The following is a 21,315-nucleotide window of genomic DNA, read 5'->3' on the forward strand; positions in this document are numbered from 1 at the left end:
ATTTCTCATGACTAATCTGTGGCTTCAAAAATACACAAACTTAATGGCTGTCGATGGCACAGTGACCTTGCTGCATATGCTAGAACAACATTCATTTACCATTACTCTCCATCCCCATAAAGTCCTGCTCTCATGGGCAAAAGCACGCAGACAACTGCTTGGAAAATGTAATCCCTCCCCCTGCACTGATCAGTACCAATTTACACCGTCCCCTAAGACCCTCAGGAACAGCTGATATATCACAGTTCAGTTTACTTTCTAAAATAATTTAAATCATTATCATTCAAAATAAGACACAGAGCAGCCACATTTTTCTACAGTTTTATTGATACAGTCCTGGTGTGTAACTATACATCTTCATTTTGCTTGTAGTTACAATGTTGCTTTACTAAGATTGTTTTTGTAGTCAAGTTTATTACAGTCTTCACAAAACATATTTATAAACACCACTTACTTGTTCCAAACATCGTAAATCACTGGCACTTTTTCCTAAATAGCGCTACTTGAGGAAAGGTCATACAACTCTCTTTAGATATAAATGTGTAAAGGCAAATGAATTAAATTCACCTTCCAGTGAAAATAAGAATGTTAAAAATAGCTTCAGAATTGGTATGACTCGTTTAGGTCTCAAAAATCTATGACTGGCAAAGATATCTACAATTTGATACTGTACTCAATACTTTCATTAAGACCAAAATAATCTTTATTAAGAACTGAAATTAAATTTGTACAGTGGTCTGAAAGATAAGGATTACTGTGAATTTTTTCTGATTTATTTTTATTTTCATTTCTTTACCAGAAAATGCACTACCTTCTAAAAATACTGTAGTTATAGGCTAAGTATTGCTATCTGAAGAAAAAAATGCTAAAATTAAAAGCATGCAACACAGATACCAAATTGTAGCAGAAGACATTTTTAATTGAAAACTGACTCAAAGGATAGTACAAAAGAGTTTCTTCTCCCTAAAGGGATTTTCAGATGCAGGCACTGGAATAATAAGGGGATCTTCTCCAATATGAGCATCACAATATGCCAATAAATCTGCTGCAGCCTTGGATACCTAATAGAAGAGAAGACAGAACTACTGTAACACTTAATTCTGAACCAATCAGCATTGCATAAATATTCTTCATGTAACATACGATAATGGCGGCTATCATAAAATAGGAGTAGATTGATTTATCCTTTAAATTTCTAGAGACCATAATTCTGACTTTGCTCTTACTAGGCCTAATAATCCTTATATACATTTTATTTAACATAGTGACATGAGATGGTATCAATTGATATGATTCGTGTTCAGCTGTTCCTCTCCATCAGAAGGAAGGTGAGGAGCATATACTCATTAAAACATGTATATGCTAATGGCCCATAAGCAATAGGGATTCTCCTTGAAGCGTGTGTTTCTGTAGAGGCTGCCTGCTTCAGCTCTTACTCCCAGTCAGTCGAGCAGTGAGGCTGTAAGATTTTCCACAAACTCTCACTGCTCTTTCCTCCTCTGGGTGCAAAACAAACAAACAGTTCTTCAGGCACACAACCATGGGATTAAAAAGAAATAATCAATCAGGAGCAAAACTTGATCATCATGTGTCATAGCTCTAATTTAAGCTAAATATTGCTCTTTTCAATGAAGTCAGACTAGTATCTTCTGCTTAGTAAGTTATTATAAGTAGCACTCTATTCATAGCATTAATTTAAACTTGAGCATTACCTTAATATTTTTTATCTTAGTATTTTTATACTTCTAAAATTAACAATTCTAAAGTCTCCAAATTCAGAATGCTGGTTTACGCTTACTGAAAAGTCCTACAGAAATGTAACAGTATGTTGGCATACAAGATATTTTGCATGAAACAAAAAATGAAAGATTAAACCATTTCAGCTGTAGCTGAAACCAGCTTTGTGCCATAAGACTACTGGTGACATTAGGCCACTGTGACTCATTTATTTTTCAAGAATTTAGAATGTATATGTGACATATTTTTATTCTGCTCAGTTAACAAAATATTTACAACTATCTGTATCTCTTTGCTTTGTCTAATTATTGCGTTTTCAATATTTTGGTAGAGTTGAGAAAATGAGATAGGAAGTCTTTACAAAAAGCCTTTTCTCTGAGCACCATGACAGCTTCTCCCAAGTCAAACACTGAGGTCAGCATGTTTGCACAACTATAGTGAAGAGGAAAAACAAATCGGATTTCTGGTATTTTTCTAGCAGGTGTGTCATCACTGTTAGCTTTAGCTTCTCTACACCCTGCTTGCTTTGGCATGAGTCCAGCCTGTAGTAGGCTTCAGATTAGATGATGAAGTCAATGGGTGTTGGATCAAGATTCATGTGAAATTTAAATTAAATTCTGGAAGAAAATAACTTACAATTTTAATTTTTTTTTTAAATATCCACTAAAACAAGCCTTTGTAGAATGCCTAAACCCATAAAGCACCTATGGTTGGCATCCCAGTATAGACTATCCTCCTAGCAGAGGAAGCAAGGGTGTTTAGGTTACTTAAAATGAATTTGCCTTTGAATTGGCCTGTAAGACAAAAGGGTGGGCAGAGACACTACATGTGAACAACTGATTGCCGGGCCAACACAAAGCAGAAGATTGAGCAAATCAGCAGAGATATTCAGAAGTACCAGTGCTTCTCAGAAGAGAAGCAGGTTAAACAAAAATGTATAGAAAATGACAGACTTCAAGTACAAAGAAAGGACTGTAATTATTTTCAGACATACTTCAGGTAGCTACTTGCTAAGCAATGACAAAAGAATGAGGCTTTGAGTGTGAGGGCACTGTCTAGAGTAGACAGGTAGAACTGTAATGGCCAAATAGAGAACTTAGGAATTCTATCATATTCCCAATTTTCATTTAAATTTACTTGTGGAAAAAAAGCAGATTCTCGAAAGAGAGGCACAATGTAGGCGGAGTATGAAATTCCTATCAAGCCCAAGAAAGATTAAAAAAAAAAATAAAAAAATCAGCAAACATTCTTTCCTTTGCTAATGACCTATGCTGTAACTCAGTAAAGTATAAACTAGCATGGAATGCACCCACTGAGGAGGTTAGCATCTTTCCAGTGATGTTAGAAGGAATGTACCACCACAGCATTTTGGAGAAGTATTTTCAAGTAATGACAATCATCAGTACATTCACAATTATTTAACATAAACATTTTCACTTTTCTATTGTCCTTCAGGTTCAGCTATGTGTCTCAAATTAAGGCAGTTCTATGCTCCAGTTAATTTATTAGCTGGTCCTGAACTCTTGCATTCAAACAGAGCAAGTGAAACTCAGAGCCACGGGCACCCACAAAAAGCTCAACGACACTTTCAGTGTTATGTCATAATAAATATTATTACCATAAAACCCGATGGAGAGCTAATCTCATTCTCTGGGTCCCAGAGACAGGGCGTATTAAAGATGCCCAGCACATTTCATCTTCAAGTAAGCTACTGAATAAATTATTTTATTCATGAAACCAACAATGTTTTTAAGTAGACTGACCCTACAGGAGCACAGAACCAACGCTGGACTTCACCAGACTGACCCTCCCCTTAACTATCTTGTTTGTTCCACGTATGGATAAGCAACATCAGCCCGAGTATATTGCTTTTCATTTGATGGAAGAGAAGTACAATTTCAATCATCATTCTTAGAAGGTGTAAACCCAGTAATATCATTTTCTAACTGTTTCTCTACACATTATTGTGCTTTGACATGTAACAATAAAAAAGATTTTCACTAGCAAAAGCGCAACATACATTTTTGTATCTAACTTGTCCTCTAATGCTCCTATGAATGCCATGAAGCAGAGCAAGCACTTTCTTCCTTGTCACAGTGTTTAAATCACAAATCAGTTTGCTTTTAGACAAACCATAGTATGATCTAGTAGAAAACAAACCTGCAACAAGAAACCGAGGGACATGATCACATTTCAGCACATGGTCACAAACTAAACCCGTACTAGGCCATGTACTTTCATTCTTTAAAAAAATAAAAGGTTTTGGAAGGAAAAGTCCTCCTATTGGGATTACAGTAGTTATAAGAGTGAATTATAGCCAATTTTTCCACTAAAAGTGAAGTAGCTCAGGCTTGCACAGTGGAATAATGACCACTCACTAAGGGGAGTTAAGTTAGCTGATCACATTCCAGGAGCAATGAAAACATTGGTTCCTGTGCCTGTGAGCAGCATTGGCAAGGTCAGAACTGTGGCCAAAAAAAGAGCAAACACAATAGTGCCTCCAGCAAGTTTCCTGCTCAGTGTTATTATTCAGAACAACAGTGGCAGAAGACCTCTGCATTGAGCATCGCATTAAGGCTACAGCAGAGACGGCTGCTTTAGCGTATGTCAGCATCAGAGGTTGCCTAATGGCCACTGCTGTGGTTTGTTACTATACAAAACAACATGCTGATCATCCTGTTCGTGGCATGGAGGAAGTTAGAGGAAGGCCACTCTATCATAGCTTTTACTCACCTTTATGTTTACTTGTAGCTGAATGCTGCTGGACAGTTTCAGAATAGCTTTTATTAAGAATTTAAACAAACACATGTAATTTGAATAGTCAAATGAAGCTACCACATTTATCATTTCAGCTCTCCTACGCAATACAGCTTGGTCTGCAGATTCAAAGTAATTTATACACATTGCAGAAGTGGCTAAAGAAAAAAATTAGACTCCAGTTTGATTGATGAATTCTAACAGAAAGTTAACATTTCATTTTTTTTTAATCTTTTAAAGTGCATAGATAGGATGGAGTATGTAGGTATCATGCTGATCTCACGTTTTATACAATTAGTTTTATCCTGTGTAGTGAAAAATACATCTGGTTGTCAAATTACCAAAAAAAACCCCAAACCCCAAAAAACAACAAAACACTCAACCCTGATGCTTTAAAGAATTAGTCTCAGGAGGACTGTGGAATTTTACCATTATATTTCAGAATAACAGAGGTGATAAAAACAGCCAAAGTTAGAACATAATCCTGTTAGCTGCACTAATAATTATAAGCTTCAATGACAGGGCAAAATGCTGCAATTACTATGTCATCTGTCTTGTCATGGATTGTGACTAATTACCATCCTTGCTACGACACCCACTCTGCTTATCCTTTGCATCTAAAACAAAGAGATTCACACACATTTATTGGTAATCCCACCGCTTATCTCCCAACACAATTCAGAACCAGATAGGAATATTTTCTACCTTCTTAAGAAAAAAGAAAATGGAATAATAATTGATACACCATGATTCTTAAATGTCAGAGCACTCCTCCTTGCTCTTCTGCTTGCAAAGAGAAGATTAAATAGTGCTTTATTCTGGGGACAACTGTGATAAAGCACCAATATTATCTTTGTTTTCTCAACTTTACTGCTAGCATCTTTGGAAGATGCATTATTCTGCTAGTCATGAGGCCACTGTTTGTCTGACTTCATTTGATGTTTCCTAGCTTGGAATCTGTGCCTCCTGCTTTCTACTTACTTCTCCATTATAGTTCTAGCTGTTCCTTCCGTGGGGAAGTAAGGCAGGTTCAATTTACGATCCTTCTGAGATTCCTACGGTTTACAAAAACCCACCGCAGTAACACTCCTTCCAACTACCAAACAATACATCAATAACTTCATTCTCCCCTTTTAAGTTGTCCTGTTTCTTTCACACCTCAACAGCGAGTTGTCTTTGTGGAACCTCAGAACACTGCACTGCTTCCTGCTCTCACTGGTTATAGGACGTGATTTTTAAATCAGTTGAAAAATCCAGTACACAGCAGGCAATGGGCAACTATCAACATACTTCTAACTACAAGATTTTAATTGAGCAGACCCAACTCTTTCTGGTTACAGCAGCACTGTGCATAGAAAAGAAAGTGCCTCTGTAGTAGAAAAATGAGGTGGAACTTCTGACTTCCCTACTCAATGATGCAGGCACCTTTTTAATGTTAACAATGTGGTCTTGTCTATTATGGGAATAACTATTTGGCTATAGCTACTTGCAAAACAGTGTTTAATTAAATTACTTGGAAAGCACTGATCTTTTGTTAAATGTCTAACTAGTTTAAGCAGATGCAAAACAGCAGAAAAGTTCATTTCTCTGCCTTTACAGTCATGATTCGAGAACTCAAAATCTCCTGTTGAAAGCACTGGAAAGTCTCTTGGTAAGATTTGGCTATACGGAAACACACACTTAACTGTTTCAAGATTAAAAGACGAAGCAGATCTTGAGGGAATAAAAAGCCAGCTAACATCTTCTCACAATCCCTCATATAATTTCTAGAATTTCTCTGAACAAGACAAATATTTTGCAAATTTTATTTTGTTTATGTTAGTATGGGAACCCTCAGAATACTGAAACACATGCGATTTTCTTTGGTGCCTTTTTGGTCTCAAGCTGTTTTGAATGGTGAAATAATTGCACTTTCAAGCTATCTGGTTTTTAGGTCTGCCACACATATTCTTTTTAAGAGAAAAACTGTGTTCTTTTTAATTAAACTAAGTGTAAAAATAACCTTTTCTATTTTCATATAAGCAAGATGGACTACTCACGTGAAATGCACTAATATTTCTGAACTATAAATACTATAATTATAATTAGTGAGTTGATCTGATACTATTTTAAAATTGTAATTATGTACTATTGTCTCCATGCTGACTACATGCAGAATTTCAGCACGCAGGATGGATGGACAAACAGATTGAATTAAGACTACATGAAGAATTTAATGTACAACATTTCTAAACTGTCTTACTGAGTTTGTAACCTCAGTTACAAAGTTACACTTTGTAACAATTCAGTTATAGCTGCTTGTAGAAAAACTGATTATTTAAATGGCTTCCTTTTTGTAGTCTTTCCATCTCTAAACTCTTCTTACTTGTAAAGGCTGGATTTTTCATCCAAATAATTATTCCCTATTTTCAGAGGCAGAGAGAGCAAAAGAGATGAGTATTGCTTTCTTAAAACTTTCTGACATTATTAGTTTTTAGGTGCTTGATTTATTCACAAAATTTTAGCCTAGTGGAAGACAGAATGACAGGGAAGAATAATCCACAGGCTTTCCTGGTTAAAAATGTGGAGAACCTCTGTTTAATAGTATCTTTAGTTAAACTATTTAACCCACGTACATCTAGAGGCTTGATAAAACCAAATCTTCACATACAACAGGCTATCAAACGTGAAGAATCATAACTGAACATTGCAATCACACATATTTTTTGTGCAATGACATCTGTGATAAAACAAAACAAAGCAAAGCAATTCAGCTTGTCTCATCATTATTCAAAAGTATTGCAATATCTCAAAGACTTATTCCAGTCCTTAAAGGAGAAGAACCGAGAAACCTGAGCTGCACTTATATTCAGCTACAAGTGACAAAGAACAGCACCTGTGCATCTGCCAGCTGATTTTAAATATTTCACAAACTACCACTTCTGACAGATGTAAATGGCACTCATACAGAGGCAGACTAGAAGCGAGTCTTTGGAAATCGCTTCATTAGTTAGCACATAACTAATTCACAGTACTGAATATCGTTTTATAGCTCAACACACATTTTTTAATTTCAGCTGATTGAGTCTTTCTGCAATATTAAAGGGAGACTGTACCACAAACTAGTGAGTGAATTCAAATTATCAACAATAAGTATAAGTTTACCTTCATCCTATCCATGTATGCCTCCATTTTTAATTGCTCCACAGCTTTCCTGGCTTGAGATATATTGGTTGTACTGTTTGACACTAGTTCCTTCATTTTGTTTTTCCTAGAAGAGACAAAGTTGAGACAATTTAAAAGTACAGGTAGAAAACACAGCAATCATCGAGAGAACAGTTATCTGAAATCCAACCAACCCTCGCTCTCCACAGTGACACCGCCAGGCTGTAGGTCACAACTACAAACCAAACACCATTTATTTCTGTTCTTTTGTTCAATAGCACCTTATTGCATTACATACTTGTGCCTTTCACTGCCAGTATTCAATCTGAATTCTGCAAACAACATCTAAATGCGGAGTATTTCAGCGTAGAAATGGTTGCCCCGGTTCAGATTGCCAACACAGAACAGCTGTTCACAAAACAGACCTTGCAGCCATTACGCAGTTTGGCTCGGTACCCCAGTTACACCTAGTAACGTGAAAACAACTTCAGAAACGTGTGCAATGGAAACGAATGCCGCACTGCTCTCACCAAGCATCAGAAAGAGAGAAATTTTAAGATAGAGAATGAGTCAAAATTCTGACTATAGATTTAAGGAGTTTAGAAATGAAGTAACAGATTAAGAAGAAATAACGCAGTGGTTTCCGATTTTTTGCATACACATCCCCAGTGAAGTCTAAAGATGACTAAAAACCAGTACAGTATACTACACAGTATAGGAATGCGTTATTTTTAAAGAGATCTGCAGCTCTCGGGAAGGGACATGTAATTAAGGTATGTCAGTGTTTGGTTTTCTTGCATTGCTGCTGCCTGAGGGTAAGTCAATTCATTATCATGCAGTCCTCAGCATTGTTACTAGCTGACTATGTTCAAACCCTGAATGAACGTAAACCATATATGCCCTAGGTGGTCTGCGGGTTAGGAGATCTCACACTGACACCATTATGCAGCACTGGTCCAGCACAAATAACAGTTACTATTCTGAAGTCATTGGAAGTTGGGCTAAGCCCACGTGGAAGGAAAGATAAGACAGGATACAGATGACCTAGACAGGTCCTGGACTAGTTATACTACCTCATATGACTAAGTGCTGAGATTTCAATCAGCCAAAAAGCTCACCTATGTCCTGTATATATGGTATGCCACAAGTGCCACCTGAAGCAAAATTAAGTCCAGCAGCGAGTGTTAGAAACCGATACAAAGTTAGGCAATGCAAAAGACACAGGGTGTGAGAAGCAGATGGGATGCATGAGAAAGCGCACAAAAGGAGGCATTTTCTGTTGCTGCCAAAAGAGTTTTAGGCTCAGGTCTTTCAAAATTAATACTTCCAGCTTATTCCTGGACAAGAAGCGAACACCTAAAACTACACAAATTTCCCTTCTTGAACCTCAAGAGCTTACCTGATCCAGTCGCTGGGGTATAAGATACAAACAGGAAGTTAAGTGGGACAGTGCTCTTGTAAAAAAAAAAAAGTATATACATCTTAAGCATGTTAGAGTCAATGGAAGTACACAATCCAGTGCACAAAAAGAATGGAGGAGTAACTTTTTAACTGCTTTGATTTTGCAAAACACAGATGTTCAAAGATAAGGCAAACATAGCCGTTTCTTCTCCTTTCTAAAAATCGGTAACCTGTGCTGTAAAAGGAGATGGTGGAATACAAACATGATGGTGAACCATGCTCAACACTAATTTGAAGAAGCAATACAATCTTTTTCAGCACTTGTACAAGTCAAGGCAGGGGAAATGCTACCTTAAAATATATTAACTGTGCCAAATAAAACAAGAGCTTTAATATATGCCAAGACAAAGAACAAATTTTCTGTATAGGTGTGTGTCATTTGAATGGAACACAAGTTTCCCCCTTGCATGCACTCTGACGAACTAAATCGTGTCAGAACACAGTAGCTTTTTTTTTTTCTTCTTTTTTCCTCCTTGGTCTTTGTTTACAATCTTTTAACTCATATTCCTGACAAGGCACTGGATTAAATGCATGTGGAGGAACTAGCTTTGCATAAAATGCCATGTACACTACAAAACCCCATAATCAACCAACAGCCTCCAAACAATTTTCAGATATGCTTTGACTTGCAGTGGACAAGCAGAAAGGATTATGAGACATTCACAAGAGCAGGAGGTTCTGAATTACAGCTCATCTCTGGACTTTTTGTTTGACTCAACTCCCTAGCTTTTAAGTCTTGACCTATCCATAAAGATAAGAATAAACACGTTTATCTTAGTTTACAAAATGATACCCCCCCCCCAAGTATGAATCATTTAAATTTTGTTATCTCCACAGCTAGACTACTAATGACTACAGAGCCAAAAAAGTCAAAGCTAAATGAAGTCACAGAGCCATTTCTACATTTGCCACAGCCCAAGTCCAGAGGCAAATTAGAAATTTAATTTTGAATAATACATTTAAATTAAACTGAATTAAGCAACTGAAACTCCATGAACAGTCCAGAGAATTCCAGATCTCCCAAGCTTTTCTGGCAATTCGTTCACTCAAACCATAAAAGTTATAAAGATTACAGCTAGACAATTTGAACCATCACTGGCTGCATCAAAGTTGGTGAGAACACTTTCTAGTACTTCCAGCTAGTTTTCAAGTATCTACTGAGTCAAAGATTGAGTTAAGATCATAATGGAATTTTGAAAAGACTATTAGGCACAAAAATGCTATAAAAAATCCAAACCATGTTTCCAAAACAATGCCTCAAATATAATATATCCTTACCTATATTCTGAAACAGCCAATGGGGAAAAAGTTAAAAAAGAAAATACCTATCTTCTCTGGTAAACTATTTCACAATATCAGAAAACAATCAGAATAAGTGGCTTCATAGAAAGAACTTGAAAAAGAAGAAAGTCTAGCACTAGGTGTTTCAGCCACTGGAGAAAATTTCCACTTATCCCGAGTAAGAGGTTTGTTTATACTCTGAAGCACATTTGTTCTGTTCCAAATCCTGCTCCTACCCTGGCCTTTACATGCACTTAAACATTTAACTACCGTATTTCTGGAATTGCTTACCATCCATTTAAGTATCTAATCTCTTTTTTTCACACAGACAGTTCTAGTTTTAGAACTTTATAAGACAGATTTCTCCTGCTTCACACTTCACTTACCAAGCTACATGTACCTCTGCCTTCTCTCACTCTCTGCAAATGCAGTATGTATTTGCGCATCGGTTAAGGCCCTGTTACATATAAGGTGATGTTGACAATGAGAATTGTACTCACTTTCAAACCAGGCTGCGATAAACTGGTCCTCTTTGCAGACAAAGCTGTGGCTTTGCTTCTGCTCTCCTTAGGACCTGTGATACTCTTTAATAACTTTAAGCTGAATATTCTTCAATGAAATAATATTGTGACTTAGAAATAAAACTCTGGAGAGAAAAGAAATTTTAATAACAAGAGAGTCTATTACACACCCTCTCCCTGAAGGACCATCCCCTGGAATGCGAGGAACCCTCCTCCTTCAAACACCCTCTTGTGGGATCTCTCTCTGTGTTTCCTTTGAGGCTGCAGCCTGACAAACGGCTGCAACCCTCTCTCCTAGGACAGCTCCTTTTAAACAGTCAAGTATTCTCGAGGCCTTCAGACCCCCGGGATGGCACAAAAAATTTTGTATTGCATCTGGGGGGGCAACCTACAAGATCATAGAACAGTTTGGGTTGGAAGGAACTTTTAAAGGTCATCTATTACAACCTCCCTGCAATAAGCAGGGACATCTTCAACTCAATCAGGCTGCTCAGAGCCCCATCCAACCTGACCTTGAACGTTTCCAGGGATGGGGCATCTACCACCCCTCTGGGCAACCTGTTCCAATGCCTCACCACCCTCACAGGGAAGGATTTTTTCCTGATACCTAATCTAAATCTGCCTTCTTTCAGCTTAAAGCCATTACCCCTTGTCCTGTCACTAGCGGCCCTTGTAAACAGTCCCTCTCCAGCTTTCCTGTAGACCCCCTTCAGGCACTGGAAGGCTGCTATAAGGTCTCCCCAGAGCCTTCTCTTCTCCAGGCTGAACAACCCCAACTCTCTCAGCCTGTCTCCATAGGAGAGGTGCTAGAGCCCTCTGATCAACTTCGTGGCCCTCCTCTGGACTCACTCCAACAGCTCCATGTCTCTCCTGTACTGGGGCCCCCAGAGCTGGACGCAGTACTCCAGGTGGGGTCTCACCAGAGAGGAATCACCTCTCTCAACCTGCTGGCCTCACTTCTTTTGATGCTCAAAAGGAATAACTTCTCCCCATTTTTAAAATTACCTAAAAAGCCCTGAACCAGAAATTAGTCAGCTGGGTTTGCTAATGTTCATAGCTGGTTGTTTTTCCAGCAGCGTCCTATTAAGTTAGATTGATACACACGTACACAGGTCCTGATAATCACCGTAGTTACAGTAACTATGCTAGTGATCAGACTATGTGCAGTCTACATGTTACTGATGTGTGCCAGTGGACCTAGATTATATAGGAGCTCATTTATCCAGTATATTTTTAAGCAGCACACTGAGCTCGTTAATGTAGTCTCTGTGACTCTGTTCTTTAAGGGGAACGTTGATCACGTTAACAAAGAATAGTGACAGAAGCTACACAGCCTTTTTCCACCAAGTAGTTTCTGCTGACTGGCACTCGAGCTAGCCAGCCGTTTCCTAAAGCATTGCTCCTGAAAGCTGACTAACGACAGCCTCCCAACCAGCTGAATTTTCAGGGATTTTGGTTTTTGTTTTTTTTTTTTACCTCACATGAACTTCATCCTTTATCATCTGGGTGCAGTTAACTCATTTATGCCAAAGTTCTTAATCTCCAGGGCTCATAAAAATGCTTGTGAAGAGCAACTTTTCTTTATTTGTTTTTAGACTAGATTAGATTGTACCCAAGAGCACTTCAAAGGCCAATTTATGACAATCCAGGAAGTTGCATGACTATTTGCAGGTACAGCTTGACCTTGCATAGGGGTAAGGAGTGCAACCTACATCTACTTGTTAGTAAAACGCAGAAAAAATCTGAAAATTTGAGTAACATACAAGCAACAGGGATGAAAAGCTGCACCACAAATTTTCCCTCTCCACTTCAAAGTACAACCTTAAAACACCATACCAAAAGAGTGACCTGTAGAATTCAATCTAAAAAGCCCTAAACCCAATTGTTGCCTTCTATTTTCTTTCAGCAATCGGAAGTGATGGATCTGAAATTACTGAACTAGAGAACCTGGAGTTCACAATTCTGAAGAACACCTTCCATGCAACCTCTGTACTTCTTGGACCATGCAGCACAATAGAAAAGTTAACCCAATCACACAACTAAGTGCCAGTGACATTAGCAGGAATCGACCATGACTAATGACCTGCAAATCACATTTTAAATTGCGGAAAGATCCCCACATTACATTATCCACTTGCAAACACCCCAGGAATAAAACCATCAAAATTTACAGCCTCAGAGATGTTTGATGCCAACCTGGCATATCACAGGAATTTCAGGGGAAGGGAAAAAAAAAAAAAAAAAAAAGAGGAGTTCTGTGGTTGCTATTTAGGTAAGAGAAACTTAAGAAATATCCCTGCATTAAAAGCACTAGCTATCTGTGCTAGCATCACTGCCCACACCACACAGGTAATTTCCCCTTCATCTGCAGGGATAGGAACAACTGCCTGTGCTATCTCAGTTCTTACTCCAAGATTTACTGCACCTGATGTAGCTCTGTAAATAGAGCAGGAGGCTAAGGAATCCTTTTGCTTCTCTATCCCATGGCTGCATGAAGAAATAATAGAAAATTGCTACAATTTTATACCCCAATCACTAAGGAGAAACTTAGCAGTGTAAGCACAAATGTTTAGATGAAAGACAAGACTAATGTTCACAATAAAGAGAGAACGTAATTTTTATTCCATAAATATGGTGACTTCAAAAGTAACTGTTGATCACGTAATTGCAAAACAGCCAAACTTCAATAGCTCAGTTTTCATCCAACATAAGCACTATACCCAGACCAACCATCAAGTTCCAAAAATTCTTGCCACCCTGCTCAAATCTTTTATCCAAAAACATCACCTCGCTTCTCAACATTTTAAAATCTAAGGAAACAATGGTTGAACCAATGCGACATTTCACAAGGACACCCTTTTCACGCAATATATTTATCATCAGCATACAGGTTATGTGCATGTACAGTCCAGCAAACCATCAGAGATCCCAAAAGTCTGAGACAGAAAGATGAAACCTAGCTACTATTTTACCTCTTCAGCTAACTTTAAAAGATAGTTGTGACCTTTTAAAGAAGTATAAGGGGAAATTTGCTTATTCCACTTAAATCCTGCTTAAAATATATTTGCACTGAATTGTAATATATAAAGTAGAGAAAACATGGCTAAGGCGTTTGGCACTTTACTACCTGCGGGACAGAAACGCTTTTCAAGTTGTTATTCTGAGTTTTCTGTCTCGCTGCACTACCTTAATCGTTTTGCTGCGCAGCAATTTACAGCACCGCACATTAATAATTACCGCCAGCAGCAGCTGGGCAGTAAGATTTATTCCTCCATCAGTGCGAACCAGTCAGCAGGAAAAGCTGCCACTTTCTTGCATCTTCACACCAGCCAACTGAAGGAAGAGGAACAAGCACGTTGGGCAGAGACCCCGGCTCACCGCCCGCGAAAAGGGGTACCTGGGGTAAAGCAGGCTTTTCAGAGAAGGACGATTCCCCCCGGCGAAGACGACAACGGCAAAACCCGAAGCTGACTTTTGCGGCTAATCGGTAACTCCACAACGCGCGACCACCAGCGGGCTGCCGGGCGGCGCAGCGCAGGCGGCTGCGGAGCGCGGGTCGCACCCCGGCCGAGCGGAGGCAGCCGCAGGTTTCCCCGGACACCAGGGCCGGCGCAGCAACGCAGAAACCCCCGCGTGGAAGCGCCGCTACCGGCCCGCCCGCCGGGCTAACGTCCCGGCCGGGGCTGCCCCGCCCTGCCGTGCGCGCCCCCGCCGCCGGTTCAACGGCCCTCGTCCCACCCGGCACCTTCTCCCGCATCCCGCGCGGCAGCGGAGCCTCGCCCGGCGCCGCCGGGGCACTCACCGTGCGTGGGCGGCGGCAGGCAGAGAGGGAGGCTGCTGGCAGCCCGGCCCGGCGCCCGGCGGCGGCACATGGCGCGGCCGGCGCTGACGGGCGGGGCGCCCGCGGCCAACGGCTGCCACCGCCCTCGCGCCTCCCGCGGCGCGGTCCCCGCCAGCGGCCCTCCCCGCGCGGCGGGCGCAGCCGTTAACGGCCCGCGGCTGTCAGCTGCCCGCAGAGCGGGAAGCCGGCCCTGGCCCTGAGTGAAACTTGAGGCGCAGGCATGGCTCCGCACCCCGCGCCGTCCTGTCCCTCCTGCGAGCTTTACCTTCCTCCGTCCCGGGCAGCGGCACCTGTCAGCAGGGTGCTGGCGAGTGCTCACCTCCTTTTTCCTGCTGCAGCCGCCTACTTCCCCGATTCCAGCAGTCAGTCATCCAGGTATTTCTAAAACGTGAACGGGCAAAGCCTGTACCACACAGGGCAGGCTGGGTGAGAGCCTATACTGTCTGTCCCTTCCTCACACCCAACAAAGGAACGATGAAGTAAAAAAACCCCAAACAACAAAACACTGTGAAAAAAGGAACCACTGTGGAAAAGGGACCACTAAGACTCACCTTGTCAAGGCTAGTATGTCAGAATAAAACGATTCAGGTTTATAGATCGATTTTTATACACTTCTCCATTACAAATTTGAGAGTCGGCCACAAAGGTTAGCAGCAGTTAAAGTGCCAAATAACATTTTTAACTGAAAAATTAGTCTGCCTCAATAATTAACATGTTGGCAGGAGTACCATCACTACAGTCTATTTTGTTTCCTAGTAAGGTGGCTGTTCCCTCTGGAGAGATGTACCTTTGTCACCCTTTTCTCTTACCCTGCTATTGGCACTTTTTCCATCTTAACAGAGCAGAGCATTTCCAAGTAACATTTATCTTCTATACAAAAGAAAACAGGGAAGAGCCCCATTTTAAAAGGTGCTTGGGAGCAAGGGCAGCCTCTTCAAAGGCTGAATCAATGGCTTTTTGGGTGGTGGCTTGGGAGAAGGAAATGCAGCAGGTAGGTGATAAACATTACTGCATATAAATAGGTAAGTTCATAAGCTTACCTAAACTAGAGTTCCAGAAACTGATCGGAAACTTAACTGGCCCATCCTGCTGCTGTTTTCATTCACATTTAATTGCATCATCGTTCTTCAAAAGGCTCTATTTACCAGACAATGGATTTACATGCTATTAGACAAAGAGCACTTGCTAAATGGTTCAAATAATCAGACAGTTATCAATGATTTACACAATATTTTTACCACTGGATTCTAACAATTTTATTCTTTAAGCTAAAATATAAGGAGCAAAATGGCTATTTAAAAATGTATTTTCATCATACATTACATAGACATGTTTTCTTTTTAATCTGCAAACTCATATGTTCCACCACAATCAGGAATCTCCTATTGGAGTACCTATTGGTTGCATCTACAAGAACTATCCCCTGATGAGGCTATGTGGGCCTTGTTCAATTGTGTTAGAGAATCTGGATTTATTTTTTTTTCTGGGAGTGCTAGCTCAAAGCTGGAAATAGTGAGCAAGCTTGTGTTTTTACTCAACTACTTTCTGCTGGGTAGCCCAGGATAGTGTAAAAGTCTAATTGGACTAGTCACGTATAGTTCTTAATCTTTCAAAAGTGACTTGCCCAAATTGTGAAATACACAGCACAGACTATTACAGAAATCCAGATGCAAAATCAGTGGCTTTATGACCCCACTCCAGAACAGTAACGGTAAGTAAATCTCTACACAGAGATCATTTGTCAGTAGTTTGTAACTTAGTGAAGTAGCAAAGAAAATAGTGCTGTCTGTAGCTCTAGAAACTTAACTAAAGTTCCAGTGGATATTTTTCAAGGCAAGCAGAGCTTTTCAATAGTATTTGGCTTACATTTTTTGTGATAAAGTACCAGCATATGGAAGCATGACTTGTATTTCCATATGCAAGAAGAAAAAAAAAAAGAGCCAATACAGCTTTAAACAAGCCAAAGCTTGAAGAAAAAAAGGTAAACTAAAAGTTTGTTAGTAGCAAACCAGGTGATATTCCCCCCCCCCCCCGCACCCTCTATCTGGAGTTCTATCCACAAAATGCATAGTAAATCCTACAATCACAGTAAAAACAAGAAATCCCATGTGCTGGTTTTGGCTGGGATAGAGTTGATTTTCTTCATAGTAGCTAGGACAGGGCTATGTTTGGATTTGTGCTGAAAACAGTGTTGATAACACAGGGATGTTTTCATTACTGCTGAGCAGTGCTTGAAAGGTATTTTTATTTTGTCACAGAAACCATTCTTCCTGCAGAAAATTTTACCATGTTTAATTCAGTTCACAGATACAGTTCTCTACTGATTTTGTTTCTCCTATCCATTGTCATGGGTTTGTCTAAACAGTGGATCTCAAACCTGAGATCAGGGTTCCCTTCTTCAGTAATGATTGGGAGACTCCTTCTCCTCTCCCCACGAGTGAATATCTGGCTATTGCCTCCCCTTCCCTATCTCCACAATCAGAAAATAATGATCTGGATTTACCACAGAATCCTGCAAGTGGTATCAGATAGCCTTGCCACATGAACCTCTCCCAAACCCTGGCTTCCACCAGGAAGAGATTTGCATCCTCTGTCAGAAGCCTCCCAGGGATCCCAGCCTCCAATTTCCACCCAGCACCTTTTTCTTCCTTCCCTCGGAAAATCCAGAGCAGAGTTACCTTTCTGCCTTTGGCTCAGTTAAGGTTTTTAGGGAGGAAGGGGAATGTCTCAAACTCCATTCAAGTTGTAGCCACACAGCCTGTGCGAAGGAAGGACACATGCACACATGTGCAAAGTGACAAGCCTAGGGTTTCCCCACTTTCAACCTTATACCCCTCCATTCAGTTTGACAGCCACATGATGTAGTCCATAAACAGAACTTCCCCACTTCATGAGAACCAGCAGAAATTGAGCTGGAGCAAGGTGTGCAAGATCCTTAAACAGTGGTGCCAAAAGCATGTTTCCAATCATCTCAATTTGGTACAAAGATCTGTTTATTACCCAACAATGTGACAGTATATATACAAAGACAGTGTGGAATGTGACATTTACAGGAAATTTCAGTACATCATGCACAGATACTATTGCAGTGTTATTTTAGTAGTTCCAGAATGTTAAGCTGAATAAATATTCCTTGCTTCAAAAAAATCATTTTTTACTTTTACATAAAAATATATAATATTGCACTCTTTACAAGGCCAGCAATTTTGCATATTGATTTGTAACAAGTGGAATTCTACTTTATAAAAATAAGCCTTTGTGAGCAACACCCCAAATCAGGGAGCACAAAAGCACCCCAAACCCACAATATTTGTATTTTTTCCTCTTAAATAAAGCACATCACGTGAACATGAGCCAGGAAACTTTTCAGTCTGTATTTGGACCTTACATTAACATTTAGACACTGAAAAACATGACTAAAGCCATCCCATACAATGCTGCTACAATATAAGCAGTTTAAAATTTAATTGATACAGTATGTAGCCACTTGCTTAATGGGACCAAAGATCAGCCTTCGTGTCATGGACTATGAGTATTTTTCTTAAGTTTTTCTAGTTTGACAAGTTCTTCAATCAGGAAGATGCAAGAATTTCTTAAGACACTGGAATTTTCAAAAGAACTGTAAAGATTTCTTGTGTATGTCATCTTCATCACAACTTGACAATTTTATATACAGTGTTTTGAAGGCAGATGAACCTTAAACATGAGAAGATATAGCAGTTTGTATGGCAATAGCAGAACATGTCAATGATGAAAAAGCAAAGCAATTTAAAAGAAGAATGTAACTACATCAGACTTGCGTAGCATTCTCGTTTTACCATTTGCGTGGCTAGTAGGCACTCATTCATAGTGTCAGGTTTAGAGGTCTTCAAATCCATCAACTAAAATGTTAATTTTTGATCTGGCCTAAGAATTCAAATTTGTTAAGCCTTTCACAATGGAGGCTTATATTTTTTCCCCTCAAAAAAATAGCACCTAGGAATAAATAACATATTTGCACAGTGTATCTGTGTAAACTCTTCCAAATCATCTGATGCCTATGAACAACGATTATTCAAGCAGTTAGATTCAAACATTTTACAGTGTATTGAACTTCAACGACACTAGAACAGGAGCACATCTGTGCCTTCCAACACCATTTTTTAGAGCTCTGGAAGATAAGCTGTGTGTACATAATATATATTCTGCCACAGAATTGCAATAGCTAAGTGTTACAAAGTTAGGGAGTTTACACTAAAAAACAAAACCAAAATATGATCTAACTATTGCTTCATGATGCCATGAGGTGTCTACCCATCACTAAGACAAATATTGTAAAGACTATTATACTAACAGAGAAGATGGCAAAAATTACACATATAAAGATAACAGAAATTCAATTTTTAGCATTACAATACCATAAGATGGTGCAAAAGGCACCTACTAAGTTCTTTGCTTCTCAAAAAAAGCAATTTTAAGTGGTCTTGGATTTTTAAGTTTTGGGTTGCTTATCCCAGAGCTAACTATACCACGCTCAACTAATCAGATATACATATGCTGACATTTTAGTAGATATTTACACAACTTTACACTGCCAATATTTTACAACAGAAGAGGGGGAATAAGCATTATCAATCGATTTTTTTAAATACTTCTGTCCAAGAAGTGATTTAAAAAAACAGTATGTTTTATATTGCAGCATTTTGACTTGTGTGTTAGAGCATTTATGAGTCCCTTTGCTGGTATTGGAGCATATTACCAGAGCTTCCTGGTGACCTGGTATATGCTTCAGGTTTGTGCACACACATATGCAACCACTTTAGACTGCTCTTTTTTAAAATCTATTCAGTCATTCTAGAGACATTCAAAGTACTTCAAAATCCAGTCAAATAAGAGATTCTATGATCTATTTTGGATTTAAAGTGCATCAGAGACGTGAGTTAGCAGCAAAAATAGTCATCACCCAGCCGCATAGCTGCTAAGGAATGAATAGAACATGGGTAACTTAAAGCGCTGCTGGTCCTTGCGACACCAAGCTATAACATTTCCGTCACTATTAGCCGTGAACAAGTGATGCCCATCACAGGAAAATGTAAGGCTGAAAAACAAGAAAACAATCTATTGTTATACCAGATTTGGCTATTTAAAAAAGACATTAAAAACCATAAGAATATAGCCAAAGATTAGCTCTCAGGAGAGACCCAGTGAGTACATTAACAGAGTAATCTGGTTACAAAAATTAATAAGCAGGTATATGCAAACAGGCTGAACTACAGCTTTGTCCAACACTTCAACATGCCACGCAGTTCAGTGCTCATTTCCTTGCAGCATCAAAGAAAAGGGTGGGATCAGTAGCAGCACACTACTCTTTCCCTGGGCTGTGCCTTCTACTTCTGAAAGGAAGGCTTTTCAGCAACAGAACTTGGTGCCCTCTGAACTCGCTTGTTGACAAAGACAGAAGCTAAATCCATCAGATTTCATGGCACAGCATAGGACTTTTGTTCAGCCGGGCATTTCTTAAGCTGTAACAGTAGTAAAGCCTTTCAGTCATGCCACGGGCAATGTTAGAGAGCATGAAGGTCAACATCCATTTTCTGTCTCATTTAAGGAGGAAACTTTAAATTATTCAATAGCTACTAAATCATTATCAACAAGCTTTGTGAAATATGCTTCTTAAAGGAGGTGACAAAGACAGTAATTGCTATCAGACAATGTTTTTCGTTTCTGAAGAATGGTGATTAGTGGTTCAGGTTTTAAATTACATTTCAGCAACGGTCAAAATTTTTCAGAGCAATTTGTTACTATGAAAACGCTAAGACGATAAAATTTTGGCATAACTCTAAGACCTCAGTGCAGGGTACTGTATCACTGGGCATATCAAGGACTTGGTCCTTTGACTATATTCTGAAAACCTTTGGCATCAGAATAACTCTGCTTATATAAATCAAGGGGACTCAGAAAATTAAACAAGCACTCCAAAATGGCAGCTTCCAGGCTCCCCTTGAATTTCCTTTACTCCCTTCTCCACTGTTTCCCATCAGCATCAGGAAAAAATGGTCAAGGAAAATGCAGTGTTTTCATTTATTTCTGAAGGGAGAAAAACACTGTCTATTTGAGTCTGACAAAGTTAATATTGTCTCATGGTTTTTACAGATTCTGACAAAAATATTAAACTTAGGAATAAGAAGAGTAGCTATTGTTCAGTTCTCAAGGGAATCCTGCTAATTTCTATCTGCCAGCAGCGGAACCTAGTTATTACTGTCATTACAAATACAATACATTTGTGCTCATTTTGCTTTCATGAATAATTAGTAGGATTGCATTGCTCTTTTTAGACATGGGTATTTACCTCCTGTTCTCATGTCAAATCCACATTCAATATTCAAGGCTATTTTGTTGTGGGGTTTTTGTGGGGTTTTGGGTTTTTTTGGTTCCCCCCCCATCCCAAGAGAAAAATCCATTTACTATATTCTTAAGATCTTTTTACCTTACAATAGGTTTGGCTGACTTCGAAAATGTTATTTCTCGTACTGGCTTCAAGTCCCACGTACTCCACAGTCTGAAAGAAAAAGTAATTTTTCTTCACGTTTAATT

At 39.3% G+C, this 21,315-nt stretch overlaps 2 protein-coding genes across 5 annotated transcripts in view; both read right to left on the reverse strand.

Moving 5' to 3' along the window:
* Positions 1-306: 306 nt before the first annotated feature.
* GNG4 (G protein subunit gamma 4) lies at positions 307-14,859 on the reverse strand. Of its 2 annotated transcripts, none has more exons than XM_054821108.1 (3): positions 14,704-14,859; positions 7,639-7,744; positions 307-1,061 (listed from the first exon to the last, which is right to left on the reverse strand). In XM_054821108.1, exons 2-3 carry the CDS (start codon positions 7,732-7,734, stop codon positions 933-935), a joined length of 225 nt encoding a protein of 74 aa, XP_054677083.1. In that variant the 5' UTR covers positions 7,735-7,744; positions 14,704-14,859; the 3' UTR covers positions 307-932. The 2 variants fall into 2 exon arrangements, with proteins under 2 accessions (XP_054677083.1, XP_054677082.1); XM_054821107.1 differs by lacking the exon at positions 14,704-14,859 and adding an exon at positions 14,299-14,417.
* A 2,858-nt stretch (positions 14,860-17,717) lies between these two features.
* LYST (lysosomal trafficking regulator) overlaps positions 17,718-21,315 on the reverse strand; it is an 87,046-nt gene continuing 83,448 nt past the window's right edge. For all 3 annotated transcript variants that reach the window (XM_054819656.1, XM_054819654.1, XM_054819655.1), the window contains exons 52-53: positions 21,209-21,280; positions 17,718-19,819 (exon numbers count right to left, since the gene is read on the reverse strand). In XM_054819656.1, coding sequence (XP_054675631.1) covers positions 19,681-19,819; positions 21,209-21,280 — 211 coding nt within the window. In that variant the 3' untranslated portion in view covers positions 17,718-19,680. The remainder of the gene's footprint in view (positions 19,820-21,208; positions 21,281-21,315) is intronic.

Source organism: Grus americana, chromosome 3 (genome assembly GCF_028858705.1).
Source record: "Grus americana isolate bGruAme1 chromosome 3, bGruAme1.mat, whole genome shotgun sequence".
Lineage (NCBI taxonomy): Eukaryota > Metazoa > Chordata > Aves > Gruiformes > Gruidae > Grus > Grus americana.

Coding starts and splice junctions, on each gene's coding strand:
- GNG4 (XM_054821108.1), bottom strand. CDS start 7,734: ATGAAGGAACTAGTGTCAAACAGTACAACCAATATATCTCAAGCCAGG. Junction 1,062..7,638: donor CATACATGGATAGGATGAAG/GTAAACTTATAC, acceptor CTCTTCTATTAG/GTATCCAAGGCTGCAGCAGA.